General features: G+C 40.7%; 1 protein-coding gene across 3 annotated transcripts in view; it reads left to right on the top strand.

The window, feature by feature from the left end:
* Positions 1 to 23,331, top strand: part of abcc1 (ATP binding cassette subfamily C member 1 (ABCC1 blood group)) — a 50,838-nt gene extending 27,507 nt beyond the window's left edge. Inside the window, exons 18-31 of one of the 3 annotated variants that reach the window (XR_011241051.1) lie at positions 405 to 572; positions 1,510 to 1,684; positions 1,925 to 1,985; positions 8,269 to 8,380; positions 9,593 to 9,800; positions 10,709 to 11,019; positions 11,867 to 12,066; positions 12,240 to 12,366; positions 15,118 to 15,219; positions 17,074 to 17,220; positions 17,393 to 17,547; positions 20,344 to 20,510; positions 22,014 to 22,208; positions 22,349 to 23,331. Coding sequence is in view for 2 of the 3 variants with exons in the window: in XM_020102963.2 (XP_019958522.2) it covers positions 405 to 572; positions 1,510 to 1,684; positions 1,925 to 1,985; positions 8,269 to 8,380; positions 9,593 to 9,800; positions 10,709 to 11,019; positions 11,867 to 12,066; positions 12,240 to 12,366; positions 15,118 to 15,219; positions 17,074 to 17,220; positions 17,389 to 17,547; positions 20,344 to 20,510; positions 22,014 to 22,208; positions 22,349 to 22,457 (2,241 nt within the window). In the remaining variant the exon portion in view is untranslated. Of the gene's footprint in view, positions 1 to 404; positions 573 to 1,509; positions 1,685 to 1,924; positions 1,986 to 8,268; positions 8,381 to 9,592; positions 9,801 to 10,708; positions 11,020 to 11,866; positions 12,067 to 12,239; positions 12,367 to 15,117; positions 15,220 to 17,073; positions 17,221 to 17,388; positions 17,548 to 20,343; positions 20,511 to 22,013; positions 22,209 to 22,348 lie in introns of all 3 variants that reach the window. The other 2 variants (XM_020102964.2, XM_020102963.2) reach the window with 2 other exon arrangements.
* Positions 23,332 to 23,593: the final 262 nt, after the last annotated feature.

The raw sequence follows: 23,593 nt of genomic DNA, 5'->3' as shown, positions 1-23,593 counted from the left end.
ACCCCCCGCCCCTCTATCTGCATAGTAGTGAGTAGATGAGTGAATTTTATGGGTGAACTATCCCTTTAACTCTAAAAAGAGGCCAATGAGATTTACCCACATACATTGACATTAACCTTTTTAATGGATTATATGACATGTCCATGTGTTTGTTTAGCTAATTTTTTTAATTTTGTGTTTCATGTTTTTATTCTATTCTTATCTAAAGCTTATTGAGCAGAAAAAAACGTCATGCATAGTTCAATGAATTGATCATATGGCAGTATAATTTTGTCATCATGGCATCACTATGAATAAGTTAGCATAGTATGATCGGTGTATTTACAGTTCTTGCACAGGTTATACATTTTCCCCCTGCTCTTCATTTCTATTTATGTCTCTATCTATGTGTCTCTTATGTTCAGGGAGTTAATCTGTCTGGAGGCCAGAAGCAGAGAGTGAGTCTTGCCAGGGCTGTTTACTGTGACCGAGCTATCTACCTACTGGATGACCCGCTGTCTGCTGTTGATGCTCATGTAGGAAAACACATCTTTGATCAAGTTATTGGCCAGAAGGGACTTTTGAAAGACAAGGTCTGTATAGGATTTCAACCTAAACCAATGTACAGCACCATATTGAGATTTATTATAAAGTAACATTGCATGTGTTCAATTTGTTGCTCATTCCTTTATAGTCATGACGATCAATGTTGTTTTAGGCAGGTACTATGTGAGCATTGACAGATTTGAATGTATTTTATATTCGATGTCCTGACTTTCATTCATCAACATGACCACATGACACCTATAGTTATTCGGGGGCTTTTTGGCCTTTATTTGATAGGACAGACAGTTAAGTGTGAAAAGGGGACAGAGAATGAATGGGGGTGACACACGGGAAAGGGCCGCAAGGCGGAATCCAACATGGTCCGGGCTTGAAGCCTCTGTATTGGGCACCAGCTTTACCAGGTGAGTTATATGGCGCCCCGACTCCTATAGTTTGTAATCATTTACAACATTTATTCCCTCTTCTTCTTTTCAATTTTATACAGCAGGATTCAAAAACTGGGCCAAAAGGGGGAATGTGACAAACTACAGGCAATCTAAAATGCATCCTTTATTGCACTGGCTTAAAATTGTCATAATGAACACATCTGTCATTTGTCTTATCTGTCAATGTAAGATCTTCAATTATAAGCTGTGCTAGTGATCGTTTTTGTATTTACCATTTTTAGCTGCAACCTTCTAGTGATTTTTTTTTAATGTAGTATGACAGTTTTCTGATACAAACTAGAGAAAGGACACAACCCTTCATCTGCCAATTGAGCCATTAAACCCCACCCATCCAAGATCCTGTAAATATCCAGATTGGATGTGTGTGCAGTTTTGTTAGTTTTCAAGAATAGTCCCTCCCTAAAAAACATTGAAAGGTTATGAAGGTTTATGAATGACAATGATAATGCTGGCTTTGAAATGGTTCAGGAATCACCTTTTACACCAAAGGATGATAAGAAGGTCTGTGTATTTGCAGACTCGTGTGTTGGTGACCCATGGGCTGAGCTACCTGCCCCAGGTTGACCTGATCATAGTGATGGTGGACGGCGAGGTCACCGAGATGGGCTCCTATCAGCAGCTCATGGCCACAGAGGGAGCATTTGCTGAGTTCCTGCAGACATATAGTGCTGTCGACCATGCTCAAAATAATGGTAAGAAACATTGTACTTGGCTCTATCTTGGCTCACAGATAGAAATCTAAATATACAATATCAAGAAGTATTCTTTAAATTTCCTTGATCATAAGCAATAATCATGCAATGCTGATAAAGAAGAAATCTGCTTTTGAAGATCAACTGCGATTCGGTTGTAGCTGGCTGCTGCAATCTTTACAGATGTTTTTGGGATCAGTCGTATGTCATAGAAGTTGTTTGGTTATTTCCTGCATCTAGAATCTGTGACAAAGAGTGGAACCGATAAACTAGAGAACAACTGCACAACTGCTCATTTTGGGTGAGTGGAACTGCACAACAATGGACATCTATAATGCATTTGAATAAGATACATCACCAGTCAAAGGAGCAATTAATTGTCAATTTGGATCTGCACATGGAATTTGTTAATACAGAATAGACGTTAGGTAAGAACATGTTTATTTCCTAATCCTGACTTTTTTCTTTTTGTGTTCTAAGTACCATTCCACAATCCTTCTTCAAGCTAGGCCTGGGACGATAACAAATTTTGCTGGACGATATATTGTCACACGAATTATTGCCGATAAACGATATTATTGTCAACATGATAATATATCATAATGATGCACACCCTTTCAAATACAATAAAATTTTATTTCTCAGTGATTTTGACCTTTTGCGATGTAGTGAACTTCACTTTCTGTGAGCGAACACCATTTTGCACTGTTCCGTTTATATTTACTTTGTTGACCGAACGCCTGAGTGAGTGTTGACTGTCAGGACGAAGGCTCTGCATCTCGAGGTACACTTTGTTTCCCCAGCTGGTTAAACTGGGTCGGGTGGTTATGCTTTATGTGGGCATGCAACTTTGTTGTGTTGCCTTTTTTTGTTGCCACCACTTTTGAACTGGCTCGTCCGTGTTGATGGGCTCACCTTGCTCATTCGGTTAGAAGCCGAACCCTTCCCACACCGGGGCTGTGGCATTTGACTTTGCAATCATCTTTTCTCCTCGCGGTGCTCCGCACGACTCTCACTCGCTGCACTCTGTGTGTGTAGCATGTGTGGCTAATGCTAGCGGCCCCGCCTCCCCCCACAGAGACAAAGAGGCTGGATGACTGACAAGAGGGTTCACTCCGTTCATTCTGCAGCAAACGCCCCCAGGTGCTGAGACCGAGCACAGAGTGAACCCTCTTGTCATCCAGCCTGCTTGGAGGCGAGAGAAGAGAAAAACAAACACGCATGCACATGGCGATATATATCGAGGCCGGAAAAATGATCGCGTTAATTTTAATTTATCGTGCGATTAATTGATTTATTGATTATCGGCCCGGGCCTACTTCAAGCTAAATTTAAATTGCTAATTTTAGGATGTTCCTGAACACGGGAACGTTGAGATTAAATCAAGTATAATATTTGAAATATATATTTGATTTGTTACCACATGTGTTCAAGACCAGCTTTGAATATGGTCTGAGGATCTCAAGACACAAAAGACGCATTTGGGTGAAATCATACGTGTACTTGGCGCCGTCCACTTGTGATCTAATCAGTCAGGGCAGATGTTAAAAGCGGGGGTTGAATCGTGTCTTAGAGATGGTGGGGTGACCAAATCTAGAAACTTCTTCCTTAACTATAATTAGGGAAGCCTCTGTGCACATTCTATCAGATAAGAACTATAGCTAAGCCATGTTCATTTAAAACTGACCTAGAAACAGTTATGTAATGTTTTTATCACCTCTTGGCTTGATTACCGCAAATTTCTGGCTGTCTTACCCACAACCAATTGCTCCAAGAATGCCTTTCAGTCCCCCTTTCTAATCTAAAAAAGAGATGGAGCTTTCGCTGTTGCTGCCCCCAAAAGTGTTATGTTTTGGTTTAGTTTGGACCCAAAAGCAGAGACGAGCACAGGTAGGTAAAAAAAAAAAAACGGAATCATCACAGTACCCCCCTCTAGGGATGCCTCCTGGTGGCATTCCAAGCATGTCCGGGTACTGGGCAAAGAAGTCTGAGGAGAGCAGGATCCAAAATTAGTGAGTGAGATATCCATGAACACTCCTCTGGCCCATACCCCTCCCAATCCAACAAGTACTGGAAACCCCAACGTCACCTTCGCACATCCACCGACCACCAGATGGTAGATGCAGGGTGATTGTCAATAACACAAGATGGAAGGGGTTTGGCTGGAGGACTAAGAGGGCTGGTGGAAACTGGCTTAAGGAGTGACACATGGAAAGACGGGTAGACATTCAGATAGGAGGCAGCTTCAATTTAACCACACTGGGATTAATAATGTGTTCAATCTCATAAGGGCCAATATACCTGCAGGCCAGTTTCCGGGAGTCAGTTTGAAGTGGGAGGTCACTGTAAGTTAGCCAAACCTTCTGGCTGGGCTAGTCGTCAGGTGCTTGAGTGCAATGGTGGTTGGCCATTCTTTGACACCGAGCAGTGGTCTGGGTAAGAGTGACACAAGGAAGAGCAGGCTCAAGGTCTTGGTTTGGCCGCTCCGACTGGCTGTTGGTTAATGGGTAGTAACCCGATGATAAGCTGGCTGACGCCCCAACACCTGGCAGAAAGCCATGCAGCCTAAAAACATGTTGGATGAGTGGCAGTTTCAAGAGCATATGGTAATTTGGGAAGGGGTCGGAGGACACCAGCCGGAGCACAGTGAGAAGCCTTGTTGTGGGCACAGACGGAGCAGCCAGAAACATACTCTTTGGTGTCAACGGACATGGAGGGCCACCAGAAGCATTACTGGAGTTAAGGTTTAGTAAACACCTGGATGAAATGCAACTTTTGAGGCGTGTCCCAACTGGAGATCTGGTAGACGCACAAACAGCCGACCCAGCGGACATACCTCGGTAGTCGGATGAACGTCCTTGGACCACCGTTTGCACCTCCCAACTGGCTACTCCCACGACACATGACTATAGTAGGATGGTGTCCTTAGGAGCCTCTTCCACGGGCGAACTGTCATTACAGGGTATCGGGCATGACATTCCTGGAACCTGGCTGGAAGGTAAGGGTAAAATTGAACTTGCCCCAGCAAAATTCCCACCGAGCCTGGCATAAGTTGAGCCTGCAGGCGTAAGACAAATTTTAATGATCTGTCCATACCAAAAATGGTTGAGTTGAACCCTCCAGCCAGTGCCTCCATTCTTGAAAACCAGGATGACTGACATCCATTCTTGACTCCCCATGTCAACTTCTCAGCCGATGTCAGCCAACTGGAAAAGAAAGCGCAGGGATGGAGCTTTTGGTCAGATGCAGAGCATTGGGAGAAAACTGCCCCAACACTGGAGTCTGAGTCCTATACCTCAACCATGAACTGGGCTGTGGAGTCAGGCTGGTTAATACGGGTAGCTGGGGTGCTGCCCCCTCCAACATCCTGAGACAAAATGGCCTGGATGAAAATGTTGAACATAATTTAATGATATAATTATATTTTACTCGTACAACGCTCCTGGTAGACCATAAGCACCTATGAGCATTCAATGTAAATCTTTTCAAATTGTATTTGATTAAATTCTGTCTAAATTTTGTTCTATAAACTTTCGGGTGTAGGGCACCAACCAAATTGATGTGAATGGGGTCCTGATAGCTTTTGCAACCACAGGACCTGAGGCTTCTCTTTAATTGTTTGTTGCAGATTTTCCATGGGACGCAGCTTTCTGATTTACGTTTTTAAATCCAATGTGATTGGCCGATGCCATCTCAGTTACATCCGCTGTCAGTGAGTTACTTGTGCTGCGAGCTGACCGGCTTCAGGGGAACTGTGGCAAATCCGGTATTTCTTTACAAAAAAACACCCCAACAAGGAAAAAAAAAAATGAGGATAAAGGAGCTTGGTCAGGACCAATTCATCTTACAGATTCAGCAGCCAGGAAGTGATGAAGATGCGCTTACACCCGGTGCTTCTCCTGCTCTTGTTATGAGAAACAAAGTTGACTAACTGGATGTTGTGTAGATAAATGGGCCTGATCTACTAAAGGTTTGCACTTGTAAAAACATGTGCAAACTTGATTTCACCTGCAGAAAAACATGCAAGCTGATCTACTAACGGTGCGCACTGAGGATTGTGTGAAGAATAACATGCGCTGTCCATTTAGTATGTTTGCCTTAATGAATATGCACATATGCAATATGCACATGGTTGTGTTCAGTTTTGGGAGATGAGTGTGACGAGGTGTGGAGGATCGACATCCCAGCCTATGTTTCCGGAACCAGAGTTGAACCAGGAGAGGAGAGGAGAGATGACTGGAGAGGAGCGGAGAAAAGAGAGGAGAGATGACTGGAGCGGGGAGAAAAGAGAGAAGAGATGACTGGAGAGGAGCGGAGAAAAGAGAGGAGAGATGACTGGAGAGGAGCGGAGAAAAGAGAGGAGAGATGACTGGAGAGGAGCGGAGAAAAGAGAGGAGAGATGACTGGAGCGGGGAGAAAAGAGAGAAGAGATGACTGGAGAGGAGCGGAGAAAAGAGAGGAGAGATGACTGGAGCGGGGAGAAAAGAGAGGAGAGATGACTGGAGAGGAGCGGAGAAAAGAGAGGAGAGATGACTGGAGCGGGGAGAAAAGAGAGGAGAGATGACTGGAGAGGAGCGGAGAAAAGAGAGGAGAGATGACTGGAGCGGGGAGAAAAGAGAGGGGAGATGACTGGAGAGGAGAAGAGTGGAGTGGAGCAGAGAGTGGTTCCATTATCGCGTTTTTCTCTCCACCTGCTTCTGGAGCGCCTCCAACCGCCATCTGTTCTCCTCTGCCTGCTTCGGGTAGACGGCCACAAAGTCCTCCACCACTCGTGCCAGTGCCATCTCCTCCTGCAGGTCCGCATCTCTGACTGCATGGAGCCCTGCGTTGGGCGCCGGTGTGGCAGTTGACCATGCCATGGGGCTCTCACCACAGCAGCCAGAGACAAACCATTCGTGTTTCAGCATCACTGTATTAAATAATGTGAAAACATGAATTCACAAACTTTAAACTAGTGCCTACTATTTCAGCTGGCCCCTGGCTTTGCAGCTCAGGTTAGTTGAGTGTCTCTGTGCATCTCTGTCCGTGACTGCTCTCCCAGTCACCTCCACATACATATTACGCAAAACTGGAGAGAGGTGGTGTCTTGTTAAATTCAACTGTGAATCCATCCGGACTAGGGGCTTCATTTATAACCATTGCATATGCACAAAATGGGACATGAAAACTTGCGTATGTCATTTCTCACGCCCAACGTTGGGATTTAGAAAAACTAATTTGACGAGATGTGTGCACTTCCACTCTGACCCATACGTGCAAACATTTTGGAGATGGTGCGGTGACAATGCATGACAATGCAGACAGGAGGTGGTGAACTGAAGACTGCAGCTGGTTCAAACCAGACTTCAGGTCAGATAAATGCTGCTCGTGGTTGGTCACCGTGGTGTGTGTCCCGTCTAGTTTGGAGTCGATAGCAGCTTGGTTAGCAGGTTCGCCTGTAGCTCTGCTAGCCAAGCTAGTATAGTTGATGTTAGCAGTGCCAGCTGGTGATGCATCATATTCAAGCTTTTTCGTTTTACTGGTTCTAGATGCCACACTGATGGGCTAAGTTTGTTCATATAGCATTTGTTAATAATTAGTCGAAAATATGAAGTTTAGATGGGAGGCAACCGGAATTCCCCGTACCCTTGTACTTTTAACATATCAGTTGATACCTGTACTTGTCTTATTAACTTGTGATCAGTGATGGTGTTTATTGGTAAAGTGTTAAGTGAGCGCAGGTCAGAGGGGGAGTGAGGAGGAAGCAGACTCAGACAGAGACAGGATGACCAGACCTTTAATGTGCATCTGTCCTGATCTGTAAGCAGCCCTTGTTATAATTTTTCAGCAGTGGAAACCAACTAAAACAGTTAAAATAGAGGAAAATGATTATGTTCTGTCACTGCATTGATGCAGTTGTCCACTTCTCTGCAGGAGCCCAAACATCAGCATGTGTGCTGCTGCTGCTACACTCTGTGCTGTGTGCGTCAACCTAACCTGATTGGCTGTAACTCTATTCCGGCCACAAGATTGATTAGGGGCGGTGCAATTTAAAGTTCAAAGTGTTTTATTTGTCATATAATTCTTACTTTGCCCTCTGCTACAAATACCGTGCTTTGAGAGTATTAAAAAAAATATATATATATATGCTCACCACTAAGGTAAAACCTGAAAATGTGTCTGAATTTTTGGAACTTTTGTTTCACTTCCCCGCCTGGCTCTCTGATAATTTAAGTAGTATTTCCTTGTGCTTAAATATTCCTTTTGTTTTGGCCCGACATGCAGTGTGAATTGCGAAACCTTTTGTATAGGGTAAGGTGTGAGCCTTTTCTAAATATGTCCAATCAATTCAATATCCCACAGGTAAACATCATTGTCCTACTCTTATGGTTTGTTTTTCAATTTTTTATATATGTATTTCTTCAGATAATTGTAATTACGAGATAATTAGCAAGTTCTGAAGAAAAGTCCCTTTAATGACTCATACTTCCACATAATAATACATATGTCTGGAATGGTTTTTGTATGAGGCCAATTATGACTTGTTTTGCACTTCATGATGAATACTACTTAATAACTCTTTTTTTTATTGTTACATGTTTAAGAAGCATGTCAGATGTTTCCAAGCTGTCCCAGAGGGGCAAGGAGCTGAGCAAGAAGGCCAAGAACCCAGAGGTGGGCAAGCTGACAGAAGCTGACAAGGCCAGCAAAGGACGAGTAGGTGGAGTTTTTATATTCTCAACGTCCAATCAATGGGCCTCATTCACCAACATCATATTTCTTAAATTTGTTCTTAAGAAATCACAGAAACTGAAAAGAACATTTAAGAATACAGGAATGGTTGAACAAAAATGGTATATTTTGTAGTGTCAGCAGCAGTGGACATAAAGTAAGACATAGTCATAATTGAGGTAAATAAAATACTTTCAGATTAAAAGTCAAAGTTAATATTGTCAAACACAGAAGAGAGAGGGGGGGAAGGGAAAACCAGTTATCTGAGCTGGAGCTGCATTTCACTGGAAACACAGCACTGCAGGTGAACCTTCAGTTGAGCATCTGTGGATACTCGACCTAAGCCTAACCAGGACCTGATTTGTCGGGCCAGGTTCAGACAATATGTGTTAAATCCTATTCAGGTATAGGTCAGGCTCAGTGCGTGCTTCCACAGGGAGAGAGACACGTGGACAGAACGAGCTGAGCTGCCACGCCAGCAGAAACTGCTGGCCACTTTATGTTTAGTTTAATTGAGGTTTGCTCAAGTGTTAAAGAATAAAAGCATGTTAAAAAGTGAGTGGTTTGTCTCTGGCTACTGTTGGGCCCCGGTGGCAACGTCATTAGCTACAAACTCTTTTTTTCAGAATTAAAAGGCACTTAGACTGAACATTTTAACTAAAAGCTGTAGCAGTACAACTCTCACACATTTAAACATTTGTAAAACCTAAAGATAGACAACTGTTTTTGTGATGAAATATTCTCCTTTTTATCATGTTTGAGAGTGTTTTCTTTTGCAGTGAAGACCAAATGTTCTGTGTGTGTGCTCCCCTTCTACATATTTTGATGCATATAAAATAATTATAATATAGTATGTTTTTTTAGGATAAGATGGTCAAATATTATGGTCATTTTAATATCATACAACTGTAGAGATAAAGTCAAAAACATCATTATTTATTATATTGCACAAGCATTTCAGTTGTCAAGTTTGCATGAGAGTGCTCTTCAGTGTGCATAGATTCTGTTCATGAGAACAAATCCCAGAGAAAAAAATCATCTGTCCATCTTCATAAAACTGCGTAAGTGGGTTTTAAGAAGAAATTTCTTCTTAAGAACGGTTGGTGAATGAGGCCCAATGAATCCATCATTGTTAATCTATATGCAGTATTTTATGCTATCGTCCTAACCATAGCCATGCATCCTCTCTCTCCCCAGGTCAACCTCTCTGTGTTCTGGGCCTATCTGAAAGCCATCGGGGTGCTTCTGTCTTGTATCAGTTTGCTGCTGTTCCTTGCCCATCACCTGGTCTCCCTCCTCTCCAACTACTGGCTAAGCCTTTGGACAGATGATCCTGTGGTTAATGGCACTCAGCCTGACAGACTGATGAGACTAGGGGTGTATGGAGCTCTCGGCCTATCTCAGGGTGAGGAGTGGTGAGGGAAGCAGATATACAATGCAGAAAAATGGAGGACAAAACTACACATTGTGACAATCAGAATCCCAATCAGAATTCCTCTATTGTCCCTAGATTGGGAAATTAACAGCATTGCAACGGCAAGATAATCAACAAGCATGAAAAATGAAGAATATCAAGTAAAGTTAAATTAAACAAGATAAATTACTATATATAAGAATCAGAAATACTTTATTAATCCCCATTGGTAAATTCAAATGTCAAAGCAGGTATAAACATAGCAATCTAAAAATCAAGTAGGACGAGTAATACAAATTGCACATAGACTTCTGACATTTCGTTTTTATGCTTTTTCTTGTCATTTACACCAAACATATGTAGACTGATAATGTAAACATATTTTATATAACTTTATACAGTATACTCTTTTTTTTCCCTTTTTTAAAAAAATATAATTGCATAAGTATTTCAAATTATATAGAGTATACATAAGTATCTTTAAATTTGCACGTATACATTAGACATAAGACAGCCATGTTATTGTATTATTTTTAAACAATGAACAGAAATACTACACTAACCTTCTCTTCATTCATCTTTTCTCCTCCTCTCCAGTCCACTATTCTCCTCTCTCCTCTCCAGTCATCTCTCCTCTCATCTTTTTTGCTCGTCGTCATAGTATAACAGGGTTATTATTATTTTTCGGCCAGTTTACAATTCATTTTATGGGGGGGATGTAGGACTTATTCTTGACTGAAAGTGAATCACATTCATGTCTGTCAGTCAGCTGAGGTGAGACACAACGATTTTATTGAAACACATGCTTTTCAGATACATCAGACTTTGAATCAGATTGTGGGTGTGGTTGTTTTAAATTCATAAAGCATATCTTACACAATAAACCCAACTTTTTGCAGGTATGGCAGTCTTTGGTTACTCCCTCTCCATGTCCATTGGGGGCATCCTTGCATCCCGTTGTCTCCACCAGTCCCTACTGTATGACGTCCTGCGCTCCCCTATGTCCTTCTTTGAGCGAACCCCCAGTGGCAACCTTGTCAACCGCTTTTCCAAGGAGATGGATACAATTGACTCAGTGATCCCCAGCATTGCTAAGATGTTCATGGGCTCTATGTTCAGTGTGATGGCTGCTTGTGTTGTCATTCTTATTGCCACACCGCTGGTAGCCATCATCATTCCTGTTCTTGGACTGCTCTACTTTTTTGTACAGGTTAGTTAAATATTTTGAGGGTCAGACAACAAGGCTCTTCCCTTCATCTAATGTCCTCCTATTTGTAGCTGCATTATATATAATTTTAATCAGTTTCCTTGCATTCTGGTCACATGAAAGAAAACACTGAAAATTGAGAATTTATGCTGAATTCTGCCGCCCCCAAAGTTGGCGGGACTGCTACTGGTGCTGCTAATTATTGGTCTGGCTGTGATAGACAGGTAATGTGTTTGTGTAAGAGGGAGACAGGCATGTGCGACAGCAGGTTAGAGGCTCGGCAGAAAACACTCAATTAACCATGCTTATGTTAAAAGAAGAAATAAAGGATCAATATGGAACTTTGGAAGGACATATTAGACTATGGCGGGCCACCACAGTCTCCGCAATAAACACTGCAGTGATATCATGAAAAACTCACAAATAAGTCAGGAATTACATTGTTCAAAAATGCATTTTTAAGTATCTCTGCATCATATAGGACTATGCACACAACTTAAAATGTATATTGATTGAAGAATAATTATGGATCATTTGGTAGGAATGATGTCATAATGATCGCTATGAAATCATAATATTATGTCATTTAGTATAGCGATACATGAAATTTGGCAACAAATAAGACTAAAGACACAATCTAATGTTCATATAGATTAACCAACCATTCATCATTTTATGGTACAAATGACATAGTAATGACTTCATAAAAAATGTAATTATGGTTTTAAAAAGTTAGTATTTCCTGATTGTGATATATACAGCATGGACAGGGTATGCGTTGCCCCTCCAATGCCTTTCATTACTTATTGTGATTGCACTTCTCAGATATGTCTGTCCTACATCTGTCCAGAGGTTTTACGTGGCGTCATCTCGTCAATTCAAGCGTCTGGAATCAGTCAGCCGTTCACCCATCTACACCCACTTCAATGAAACACTGCTGGGCATCTCTGTCATCCGAGCCTTTGGCGAGCAGGAGCGCTTCATCTTTGGGAGTGACCAGCGGGTGGACCGCAACCAGAAGGCTTACTATCCCAGCATAGTAGCAAACAGGTCGGGGTATTCTTAATTCAAATATAGCTGCTGTTGTTGATGTTGATATGTAGTCTTTAGTAAAAAAGTGAGCAGATTTTGTTTTGATTTCTTCAAATAATATATCATATTTAGTTGCAATGAATGTCTCAGGTAATTGTGCTCTTTGTTATTGTCAATCTGTGTTTTTCAAGGTGGTTGGCAGTTCGTCTGGAGTTTGTAGGAAACTGCATTGTGTCATCTGCTGCTTTGTTTGCTGTCATAGCTCGAGAGAGCCTCAGTCCCGGCATTATGGGTTTATCCATCTCTTATGCGCTCCAGGTAAACACCTATACTCACACCTGTATATGAGTCTGTATTGAATTATGAACATAAAGCTAAGAGACGGCATGCATAAGCTATGTAAGTCATATGAGTTACTCACGAGACACATTTATAGGAGTTTTTTTGTTTTGGTGGTTGGAGTTAGAGTCAAGAAACCGTTATATACAACTTGTGACTGCCTGTATATGATATGACATGCTCAAAGTGAAGTAGTTGAACTATCCCCTGGAATGCCATGGACATATAGGAGTGGGTAATCTGAGGATTTAATATCATGATTGATCTCAGTCTACTCAATCCAAATAAATGTTAAATAAATAAGTATACATGAATTGATATACCCATGAAACATACAGCCTTTTAGCTTATAACATGAAAAAAATAATTGATGCATTGAATCTACTTGTTTTTTTTTCATATATTATATTAGTAATATAGTAAATAACTTTAATTTCAATATCAAAATTTTTACGTTTTAACTACTTCTAGAACTGTCTGCCTGTCTGTGGACTACATATCTTTTTTCACACTTGGCACACATAATAATTACTTATAAGATAATTATCTTGTGTGCACAAGATAAATAAGTTGTTAGCGCACAGAATTAATATTTGCGTAGTAAAGAAACTATTATTGCAATAATTGTATTTTATTTGACACACTACGACAGTCACTTCACAAAGTTAACAGCAGTTTTTTTGGAAAGGGCGTGCTCGGTTTGGCCTGACGCAGTTGGCCGTGCAAATGACAGAGACACAGAGAGGAGCAGTGAATTACTGACAGAGGCGGTAAAATCTGTTAAAAAACGAACAAAGGTTTGTACAGTGCAAACGTATATGAAAATAACTAATTACAACCCAAATACGATTCTGTCCCAATCTCTTATCCATATAACCGGTTGACCACTATATCCTTGTACACTGTAATGTGGACTGGCAGAGGTGGCACGAAATTGGACGGAGTCAGCTGCCTCGCAATTCTCTATGCGAGGCAGGACAATGTCTTATTAGCATTATGATACGTTAGAGGTATCAACATTGTTGTAGAGTCAACAACTGACTGTAAAACCAAAGAAAGTGTAATACAACTAGAGTGTCACTTAGTAGAGCACATGCCTCTGCTAAGGCGGTCAGCAGTCCCTTAAATTCAATCACGCTGCACCACATTTCCCACACTCATGGGTATCAGTTCCCTAAATGTATAACATTTTAAATTTGACAATTTTCACATTAACTGGAGGGATTATAAATATGTAAATATGTATCTTTTTCCATGTCAAGTTACAAATAGAATCCATACAAATCCATACAATTTTAAATATGAGCATCCTAAAATGAAGTGCATTTTAGAAAAAATTTAAATGTAGGTTCCCTTTTTCTTATTAAGTCACTCTCACCTTATTGTCACAACCAATTTTTTAAAGAATTTCAAAACATCTTAAGAATTATACTGCTAACACCTGCTTCTCTCTTCCTTTCTTTTCCTCTTATATCCTACCCCCACTAACCCCACAGTTCAGTGAGAGAAGCGTGCTCTAGCCTAGTAGTGGCAGCTCCCTGATGTGTGAATGGAGCTCAAAAGTGTGGTTCTGGAAATTCACATTTCCAGTGTGTAAGATTTAGGTGAAAGGAACTATTGGCAGAAATTTAATGTAGAATAATCCTCATGATGTTTTCACTAGTTCGTTTCATCTAAATTGTATGAATTGTAGTTTTCTTTACCCCAGAAAAGGATCTTTATATTCAAATACTTTATATTTAAATCGAGGGGATCCTCTCTACGGAGGCCGCCATGTTTTTTACATTAGTCCAGACTGGACAAACTAAACACCTTTTGAGTTTTTATGACAACTGAAGCTACCACAGGTTCTTTTTCATGTTTGGAAGGAGAGGTTGAGGTGAGGGGTGTTCAGCTGCAACATGCAATTTCAACACTAGATATTACAAAATTCTACACACTGTACCTTTAAATGTCTCACGCTCACAATTCATATTGTAGCCGGTTGGCCAGGTTCCAGCCTTAACACTCATAAAACTCTTTATGATACACCAATTTACTCCTGGAGTGGGAGGTCACTGTTACATTCCATTTCCCTCATCAAATCTTCTCAGAATGTTTATTGAAATTCATATATTTGAGTGTCGTCATGTGACATGATCTTCAAGGCATACAATTGGTCTAGGAGATTCCTGGGCCATTATAGTTATGGGCCGAGGTCAGTATATGAAGGCATTTGGGTCCAGATCTGAACCACAGTCCATCTTTTAGTGACCTCTAGGATTGACAGTCCAGTTTTTCTAGAAGGCCATCTTTCCAGCAGTGAATTATTCATTTGATAATTAAAACTCTTCATACTTAAACATTGAAGTAAATAATACATAGAATAGGCACTTGTATAATGTATGGGTAAAGTACTTGTTAAGACCACTTAAGTATAAATTTAACCATTTATTTTATATTGACCTAAAGATCCAGGCCTGTTACACAAACCAACAGAAATATTACTACATGGTGCTGACTAGCCAAAAGTTTTGTTGTGCCTAACCATGAACTCAGGTCGGTACCACCCCACACATCTGGATTTTGAAGAAAATATGAGAAAAACAGCATCTTCTACAACATAATTTGTTTAAATATTGAAAATCTGTATGGACAGATGCAAACAGTGGTAGAAGAGGAGACATTGCATGCTTATTGTGTGAACTGACCCTAAAGGATAATGGTTTGCTCTTCTGTGTCCATTTGTAGCTGACCGCCTCTCTGACCTGGCTAGTGAGGATGTCCTCTGATGTGGAGACCAACATAGTGGCTGTGGAGAAAGTGAAAGAGTACAGTGACACAGAGAAAGAGGTACACAGAAACAAACTTTACAGGAATCAAATAATTCTAAGAACCATTGTCACTTTTAGGTTTTTGGAGGAAAGTTTACATTAATTGTTTGTGCTGGATTTGGACTGTGGTTTATGTTAATGTTGAGGAATCTTTGATTAGAATCCTGTTTCTTTTTTAATTTAACTGTATATGTATATATACACATGATGCATGATGAAAACAATTGGACGTTACACAGAGCATCAAACAGCTCAAAAGGTTGGTCTGACTTGTCTCACTCAGACATTAAGATGGTGATTTTATAGAATGCAAACAAAATAAAGATGATGATTTTAAGTCTCACACAACACACCTGTCCTTGTGCTGTAGGTTATGCACAGAAATGGCACACTTTAAGTTTCAAGAAACTTGATGTAGCATTGCATTTCTCCTTTATCAACATATACTGTAGGGATACAGATGATCTGTGGCTGGCTCACGAGGTAGAACATTTCAATTCCCAGCACCTCAGGTCCACATGTTGTGTCCTTGGACAAGATACTATGAAATTGTCCCTAATGGAAGTGCCGTATGAAAGTCTGTATTTATATAGCACTATTCTAGTCTTGATTACCACTCAATGCGCTTTACAGTACAGCTTTTGCCGTTCACCCTATCACACATACATTTGTACAGTGCAGCTATGTGCTGTATTTTCTCTATGAGAAGGGCTCAGTATCTTGCCCAAGGACTGCTCTACCCCCTCGGCCATACCCACCCCAGTACTTTGAGTTTGGAGTTAAGACTAAGTGCTACATAAATGCAGTCTATTTACAGTTTAAAGATTCAAATCAATTAGAACTATGGTTAAAAAAAAAAACCTCATGTAGGTTTCTATGATCCCACAAGCATAACACAGAGTGTTTAGGTATAGGTTTCCAGGCTGTGTGATACTAAACATGTAGAGAAAGAAACAACATGGAAGCATTTTAAAGCAAATGGGATCATTTCTGAGAACATGTGGTGAAACAGCATTTTTCATCTTCTTGAGCTACAAAACAATGCTTTATATGACATATGACTCTACAATGTAGTGGACACTATATGGACAGAATTCACCGAAGCCTGTTTGGTGTGTAATAACATTTAGTATATGGTTAGGTTATTGGCTTAATGACTAGTTTTATGTTATGTGGTTCGGCTGTTGGAGAAAAAGTCATGTGAATAAACACTCGCAGAGCTGTGCCAAAAATGAGTAAGTTGCGCCTCTTACACCAGTATGTTTGAGCCAAGTTAAAGGGTGTGATGGAAATTCGACCTGGCGAGACTTCTGAAAAAGAAATCGTGGAGTAGTAGTCTTTTGAGTGTATTTTATTCCTTGCAGAGAAGGTCAGACAATAATACAGCATGCAAAGAGCATTCTGTAGAGGGAATGACAAAGAAACCGCAGGCGTGTGCTTTTTGTGCGTGCGTGCGTGCGTGCATGCATGCGTGCGTGCGTGTGTGTGTGTGTGTGTGAACAGAGTGAGGTAAAATCTCAGGACATAAGAGAACAGGCTGAGGGCCTCTTTACGGTCTTTGTGAGTGAAATCTGCCATAAAGTAGGTCACCAAAGGTCTTCTTGGCAGTTACACATGGTATGCAGAAGAGATATATAGTGTGGTCAATACAGTATATAGTATATGGTATAGTGGGTATAATAAAAGGGTACAATTTTCCATTACAAGGGATAGTTCACAGAAAAATGAATATTCACTCATTATCTACTCACCACTATGCAGATGGAGGGTTAAGTGAAGAATCTCGCTCCATATCTATTAGCGGATACATTCAAATACTTCGTACACATTATTGTTCACATGCTTATTTAAATGTGTGTCATCTGATCATTAGGCCGAGTGGAATCATGAGCCCTCCAGTCTTTCTCCAGGGTGGCCTACTAATGGATGCATAGACATCAGAGGCTTCAGCCTTCGCTACCGCCATGATCTAGACCTGGCCATTCGTAACATCACCATCTGTATTAATGGAGGAGAAAAGGTCTGGCTCAACATCGTTACCCTGAAGCCACTGATTGTGGTTGAACTGATGTGGTATTGTGTGCCATGTATATAAGTTATATCCATGTGAATGTATGTGTGTATGTCTTTGGATGTACAGACAGTATGTCTGTGGCCTGTAACATTTGTTGATACATCTCTCCATAAGGTAGGGATTGTGGGGCGCACTGGAGCAGGGAAATCATCCCTAACTCTGGGGATATTCCGGATCATCGAGGGAGCAGAGGGCCAGATCTTCATTGATGGGGTAGACATTGCCAAGCTGGGCCTCTATGAGCTCCGGTCCAGGATCACCATCATTCCGCAGGTCAGTGCAGAGAGGACACAGAAGAACATAAGGTTTCATGACAGATGACAGACTGCTCAGCTCACAGTCTTGGCTTTGTCGTCAATTTCAATTTGTTATTAGGGCACTCTTCCTTCTTCAGAAATGATGGGCTCCATCCCAATGCGCTAAGCAGCCAAATGCTGGCAGCTAACTTTAGCGGCTAATTTGCATCATGTTATACATTCCGCTGCACAGAGTTGCAAACCGCTGTTTGAATTCAGACTCTGGCCTCACACTGGCTGAGAGACTTTTTCCTCTGCGCCGCTGTGACTACAAGGACCTCTCGAAGTCGCTCTGTAGGATCCCGTCGCCAAATGGGAACCTGCAGACATTCGTTTTACTTTCAGTTTCGTTTTGAGTTGTCTTTTATTTTATTTTTAAAAGACCTAGGCCCACGTCTTTCACTCGCGGGTCGAGTTTACAGACTTTATAGGATCCACTGTCAGCTGCGGTCAGCTATTTTGCCTGCAGAAGGAGAAAAGAGTTTGTCGAGGAGAATGGACAGAATTCCCTCCTTTTTGTCGACATCACTGTTTCCGACTGCTGCCACTGAGGCTCATCGCCGTTGTCCCGGGTTAGACAATATAACAGTCACAGCATGCTTTCAGCCACGGACCGTGCTAAACGAACCGTGGAGCAGCACCAAGTAAGATGCTTAAGCCTGGGCAGAGACTAATTTGATAGTTGTGGGTTAAATTGTGTCGGACCACTGGGTCCTCGTTCTTGCTGTGTATTTACTGTGCTATTGTGCAGTGTATAGATTCCGCGCTTCCTACAGTGCTGGTGCACTGTTAGGACACGTCACCATTAGAGCAATAGCGGGTATTTTATATGTATATATAGGACCCGTACCCAGCTGGACGGACCTCAGTTCACCGCCTGGTTACCGCGTGTTAGAATCACCGCATATTGTTTCTTTCCTGTCTCTCTCTTTCTCTCCTAACCCACTTACACACACAAACTCAGACCCACATAATGACGGTTATGTACATCCTCGGGACTGGATAGCGTGATCGAGTCACATCGCTCATCATTGTGCGACTTGAGCCACGAGTTAGGTCACGTTGTCCTTTGTTCTCTACCTCCCTTTGATTAAATGACGTTGTTCAGCCGCCATTTTGGATTTGGCAAAATACAACGTCACCAACGTGACCGAGTATGGCATCTTTGTTTCCCCCTCCTTTAACTCTCTCTCACACACACACACACACACCACAGGTGTTACATGTGTGTTTCAGTCATTATAGTTGCTTGTGTTACTTTAGTATAGTAGACTTCTTTTGAGATAGTATTATTGATTTGAATTGATGTTGCTATGTTTAATAAATTCTATTTGTAATTAAAGAACTAGCATCTTGTGATTATTCGTGTATAACTGTGAATACAGCTGGATTGTGTTCAGTGCTCAGACTTAAACCTTTACTGTTTCATTTTATAATCATTAATATTGCATATTGCACTTCCCAAATTGAGATAGATTTTTACACTTTGATTATTGGTCCCTGATACCAGGGTGGTGCCCTGTCATTATTAGCTTTAATTAATAATATAATTATTGTTAAGAATCATATTTGATGATTATTAATAATTAGCCAATTATCAAATCATCTCCTTCCTGTGCACACCAGTCCTGATAACAAATCAAACTCTTGTCAAGTACCTTGCTGAATTAAAACACTGGATGGCAAACAACTTTCTCCAACTAAACCTCTCCAGATCCAATGTAATTGTCTTTGGTCCAACTTATAGAATAAATGAAATCACGTCAAACCTTGGTGAACTACCACCATTTACCAAGTAAACAGCCAGAAATCTGGGTGTGGTCTTTGACTGAAACCTGTGCTTCAAACCTCACATTAAGAAGGTTGTGCAATTGGGTTTTTAGCCTTTAAACATAGCCAATTGATTATCTCACTGCTTAAGACAGATCTTAATAAAAGAGCTTTTATCATGTGATTTCTGTTTCTTCTATTATCTGTATCTTATTACTTTTATTCTGATTGTTATTGAAAACGTGCTAGACATCAAATTATCAGTATTATTATTGTTACTATTAATATTATTAATGAATAACACAGACTATGTTTGGTATTTCCAGTTGTAGGATGCATACAGTATGTGTATATTAGTCCATTGTGTACCTAGTATCATTTTATTGACACACAGGGCATAACTCACAATAATGCTTTGGTGTGTCTGTGAAGCACATAGTTTGGTTATCAGGTGTAGCCTTAGTCCTCCTAGTTTCGTTGGCATCACCTCTCTAAGGAAATAGGAAATAGCTAACTTGTCCCTCACCCTAGAAATCCAGACGTGTCATGATGGGATTCAATTTTATTCTACTTGTACATCTCCAGATCACAGCATACATTATCTCATGCACTCTAATGCGGAGATATGGGGGAGCGAGAAGAGAGAGCACAGTAACAGTGGAACTATTATATTTAAGCACTGTCAAACAAGTTGGTATGATAACAAGAATAATTGTGATACCCATAGCTGTAACGGCATTTTCAGTAATATCAGTACACTTATTAATCAGAAATACCATCAAAATGAGGACAGAGAGGAAAAGCTCAAACTACAGGAGAGAGGAGGTACAAGGATAATGAGAAATAGTTGTGTGATACAGATGAATCACAGAGATAAGATACAGCAGCATAACTAATGGGTTGATCTGTGGCTTTCCTCTGTTAGTCCTAACTATCAGCTTTCCAAAAGAGGAATGTTGAAGCTAAACCTCAATAAAGCACTGATATACATATCTCTCCTCAGGACCCAGTGCTGTTTTCAGGCTCTCTGAGGATGAACCTGGATCCCTTTGGCAGCTACACTGATGAGGAATTATGGCAGGCTCTGGAGTTCTCCCATCTCAAAAACTATGTGTCCAGCCTACCTGACAAACTCAGTCATGAGTGCAGTGAAGGGGGAGAGAACCTCAGGTATAGTTGCTTTATATACAGCCAGGTTTTGTTTACCTCAATTGCAGACTGTGTATTTTCTGTTGACCCAGTCTTAACACTTCATCTGTGTTATTCCACAGCACAAATGCATTCAACTAACAATAGTCAGAGTAATTTCCACCTCTCTAGTGAAAACACTAATGCTACTCTTATTTACTAATTACATTTAGTATATTTATGCCATTTGCTTCTACTTGCTGGTTTTATTATTCAGTGACAGTCAAGACTTCCTGCACAGATAGTACTTTTTCTGGTACACTTGCAATCTGAGATATTTGCAGGAACTCTTGACTTTCAGTGACGAGCTGGTGATCAGACAGACAAAACAGCAGTAAAAATAGATGCATTTGTCAGGAATTGGCTTTTATTTGTTAATGTTGAGCGTGGCCTTTCTTGGAAGATCAGCTTCACGACAGCTTCAGAACAACCACATAAGAGTCAGCAAAGCTTTACAGAGGTCGCACATAGTGTGGAATCAATAATTTATATAGCCATCTACATAGGTCATATCTCCATTTCATAAGCTGAGTCAAGCTTGACTTGCACTGTGACATTCAGACTTGCACTTTGCCGACTGAAAGTTTCCATTAACATGTAAATCTGCCCCATTAGGTGGTAAGCCAGGCAAGTCACAGCTCTTAAAAGGTGTTGCCAAAGAAATGGGTGGAGTGTCTTGATAATCCTGTTGGTGCAGTTTTGTTGAACTCAATCAAAAACTCAACAGCTGATGGGACAAATGATTTTAGGCATTTGCTAGACCCTAGACCCAGATCTGCTAGAAGATGTTCCTCTTCCCTGGAACATCAGGAGAAAAAAATCTGATTGAAGAGGTTGTTGAGTGTCTGCCAAAATAGTATTTGCTGTCTAAATGGCTTTAACTTCATAAACATGACTAAGGTTATTCAAGTTACTACTTTACTATCTTCCCTAACCTGTTCTTGATAGCCACACTGTGGCCAAACCAGAAGGTCACTGCAAAAGCTGGAACTGACTTAGTAAACGCTAAATATAGGATTTTCAGGAACTCTATTTTTCCACAGCTGTGCCATTGATGGAGGTCAGTGCTGTGGCAGGATGTTTTTGGTATTAATCAATAAGACTGGACCAAATCCAAACTCATGGTCCTGCAGAATACTGACAATCACTAAGTCATCAGCATTTTTGAATATATTTATTGACTCAACCATACTCTTTAACAGACAATGCTGGAGAGCATAAATAGCAAGGGTGTCAAAGTGCACCCCTGGAGTGATCAACTAGAGCACATTTGTCCCCAGACAATGTTACTAACATGGCCTCATTGTTAGTCAACTACCCATTTAGTTTTGGCTGGCCCTGAGAGGACCACATAATGAAATGGAACAATCCAGAAAAAACCCTGACCAAGACCACAAGGACCTGGACTTGGGCCCAAACACACCATAGGAGTTAAGTACTGTGCTGTCTCTAGTTTGTTGAAACCCTTCTGTCTTTTCTTGCTAGTGTGGGTCAGCGGCAGTTGCTGTGCCTGTCCAGAGCTCTGTTAAGGAAAACCAAGATCCTAGTTCTAGATGAGGCCACAGCAGCTGTAGATATGGAGACAGACAACCTGATTCAGTCCACCATCCGATCTCAGTTTAAGGAGTGCACCATCCTGACAATAGCGCATCGCCTTCACACAATCATGGACTACAACAGGTACTATACACCACCTTCACATGCACGCACACACACACACAGCTATTTTCAAAATAGAAGAAAGGGTAGTACTGGGAGTATTGGTACTTCTTTGTGCTACTTTAACAGAAATAATTTGATCAGTTTTCTGTCTCCCCCAGGATCCTGGTATTGGACAAGGGTGAAATGGTAGAGTTTGACACCCCTTCTAATCTCATCAGTCAGAGAGGAGCCTTTTACAAGATGACCATGGATGCAGGGCTGGTCTGAAGCAGGAGGTGCCTCACTTTGTCCAGCTGCTGCTATCCAATGAAAGTTCTAACAAGTAAGACTTTAATGTTGACAAAGCAATGTAGCAGTGCTTGTTCAGCCTTTCTCAAGAACAGAGCAATTCTGGCTGAGGTCAGAGGACAAAAGCACTGCCTTAATGTAAATGTGAAATCATCAGTCCAAATAGCATCCCTGTTTTGACAAGCCAGTGATAGTTGTCTTTCACTGAATAAAGCTGAGCTATTTCTCTGAAACATCAGCGATGTATTGGAAGTGGTGGTTTATCATAGTGAACAGTGGCAACAAACGCACAAATTGCAGGAATCTGTCAATTGTTACATTACATACAGTACTGATTGTTAATTTATTTTGCATTGTGTTCTTTCAGCAAAAGCTTTACATTGTTACGCTCTTAGGAGCTGCTGTTTTTTTCAGATGTGCTATTTATGTAGTTAAATGTATGCTGAAGTGTTTTGATTACACAAAACAAAACCTCATTCCAGTAAGTCTGCAGTTTCAGTGATTTAGAGTGCTACAAGGAAACTAGATTTTCTGTGTAGCCTTCCATGGATGCTGAATTACAAATCATTTGTTTTATGTTACAAAATTGAGATTGTCATTGTCCTGTGTATTTTGAAATAGTAGATATTAAATGGTAAATGGTCTCCATTGATGTAGCGCTTTTTCTCATCTTGATGACAATCTTTTTTGCCATTCACCCATTCAACCACACATTCATATAGTGCATCTATGGGCAGCACGTTTTAACAAACTGAACTCATCATTACATATACCTACAGGTACATACATTTTATGTTGTATGTATGGAAAACGTTATGTAATCCTCTTTGAAATAAATCACATTTATGTCTAACAGCATTTGTTTGTTAATTTGTTGCTAGGATTTTCACTTTTCTTTGAAATTCCATCTAATAACTTGAAAAAGTTGACTCACTAGGTCAGATGACAGCAAGGAGATATTTCATTTTTCTAAACTAGACATAACATCTAATTTCATGCTCAATTCAATTCAATTTTATTTTTATAGCCCCAAATCATAATATACATACAGGCACTTTACATAGAAGGTCAAGACCTTAAAATCTTATTAATATAGAGAAACCCAAAAGTTTCCA

This window comes from Paralichthys olivaceus, chromosome 5 (genome assembly GCF_024713975.1).
Source record: "Paralichthys olivaceus isolate ysfri-2021 chromosome 5, ASM2471397v2, whole genome shotgun sequence".
NCBI lineage: Eukaryota > Metazoa > Chordata > Actinopteri > Pleuronectiformes > Paralichthyidae > Paralichthys > Paralichthys olivaceus.
The sequence above is the reverse complement of the archived record's forward strand: the minus strand, read 5'-3'. Positions and strand labels throughout refer to the sequence as shown.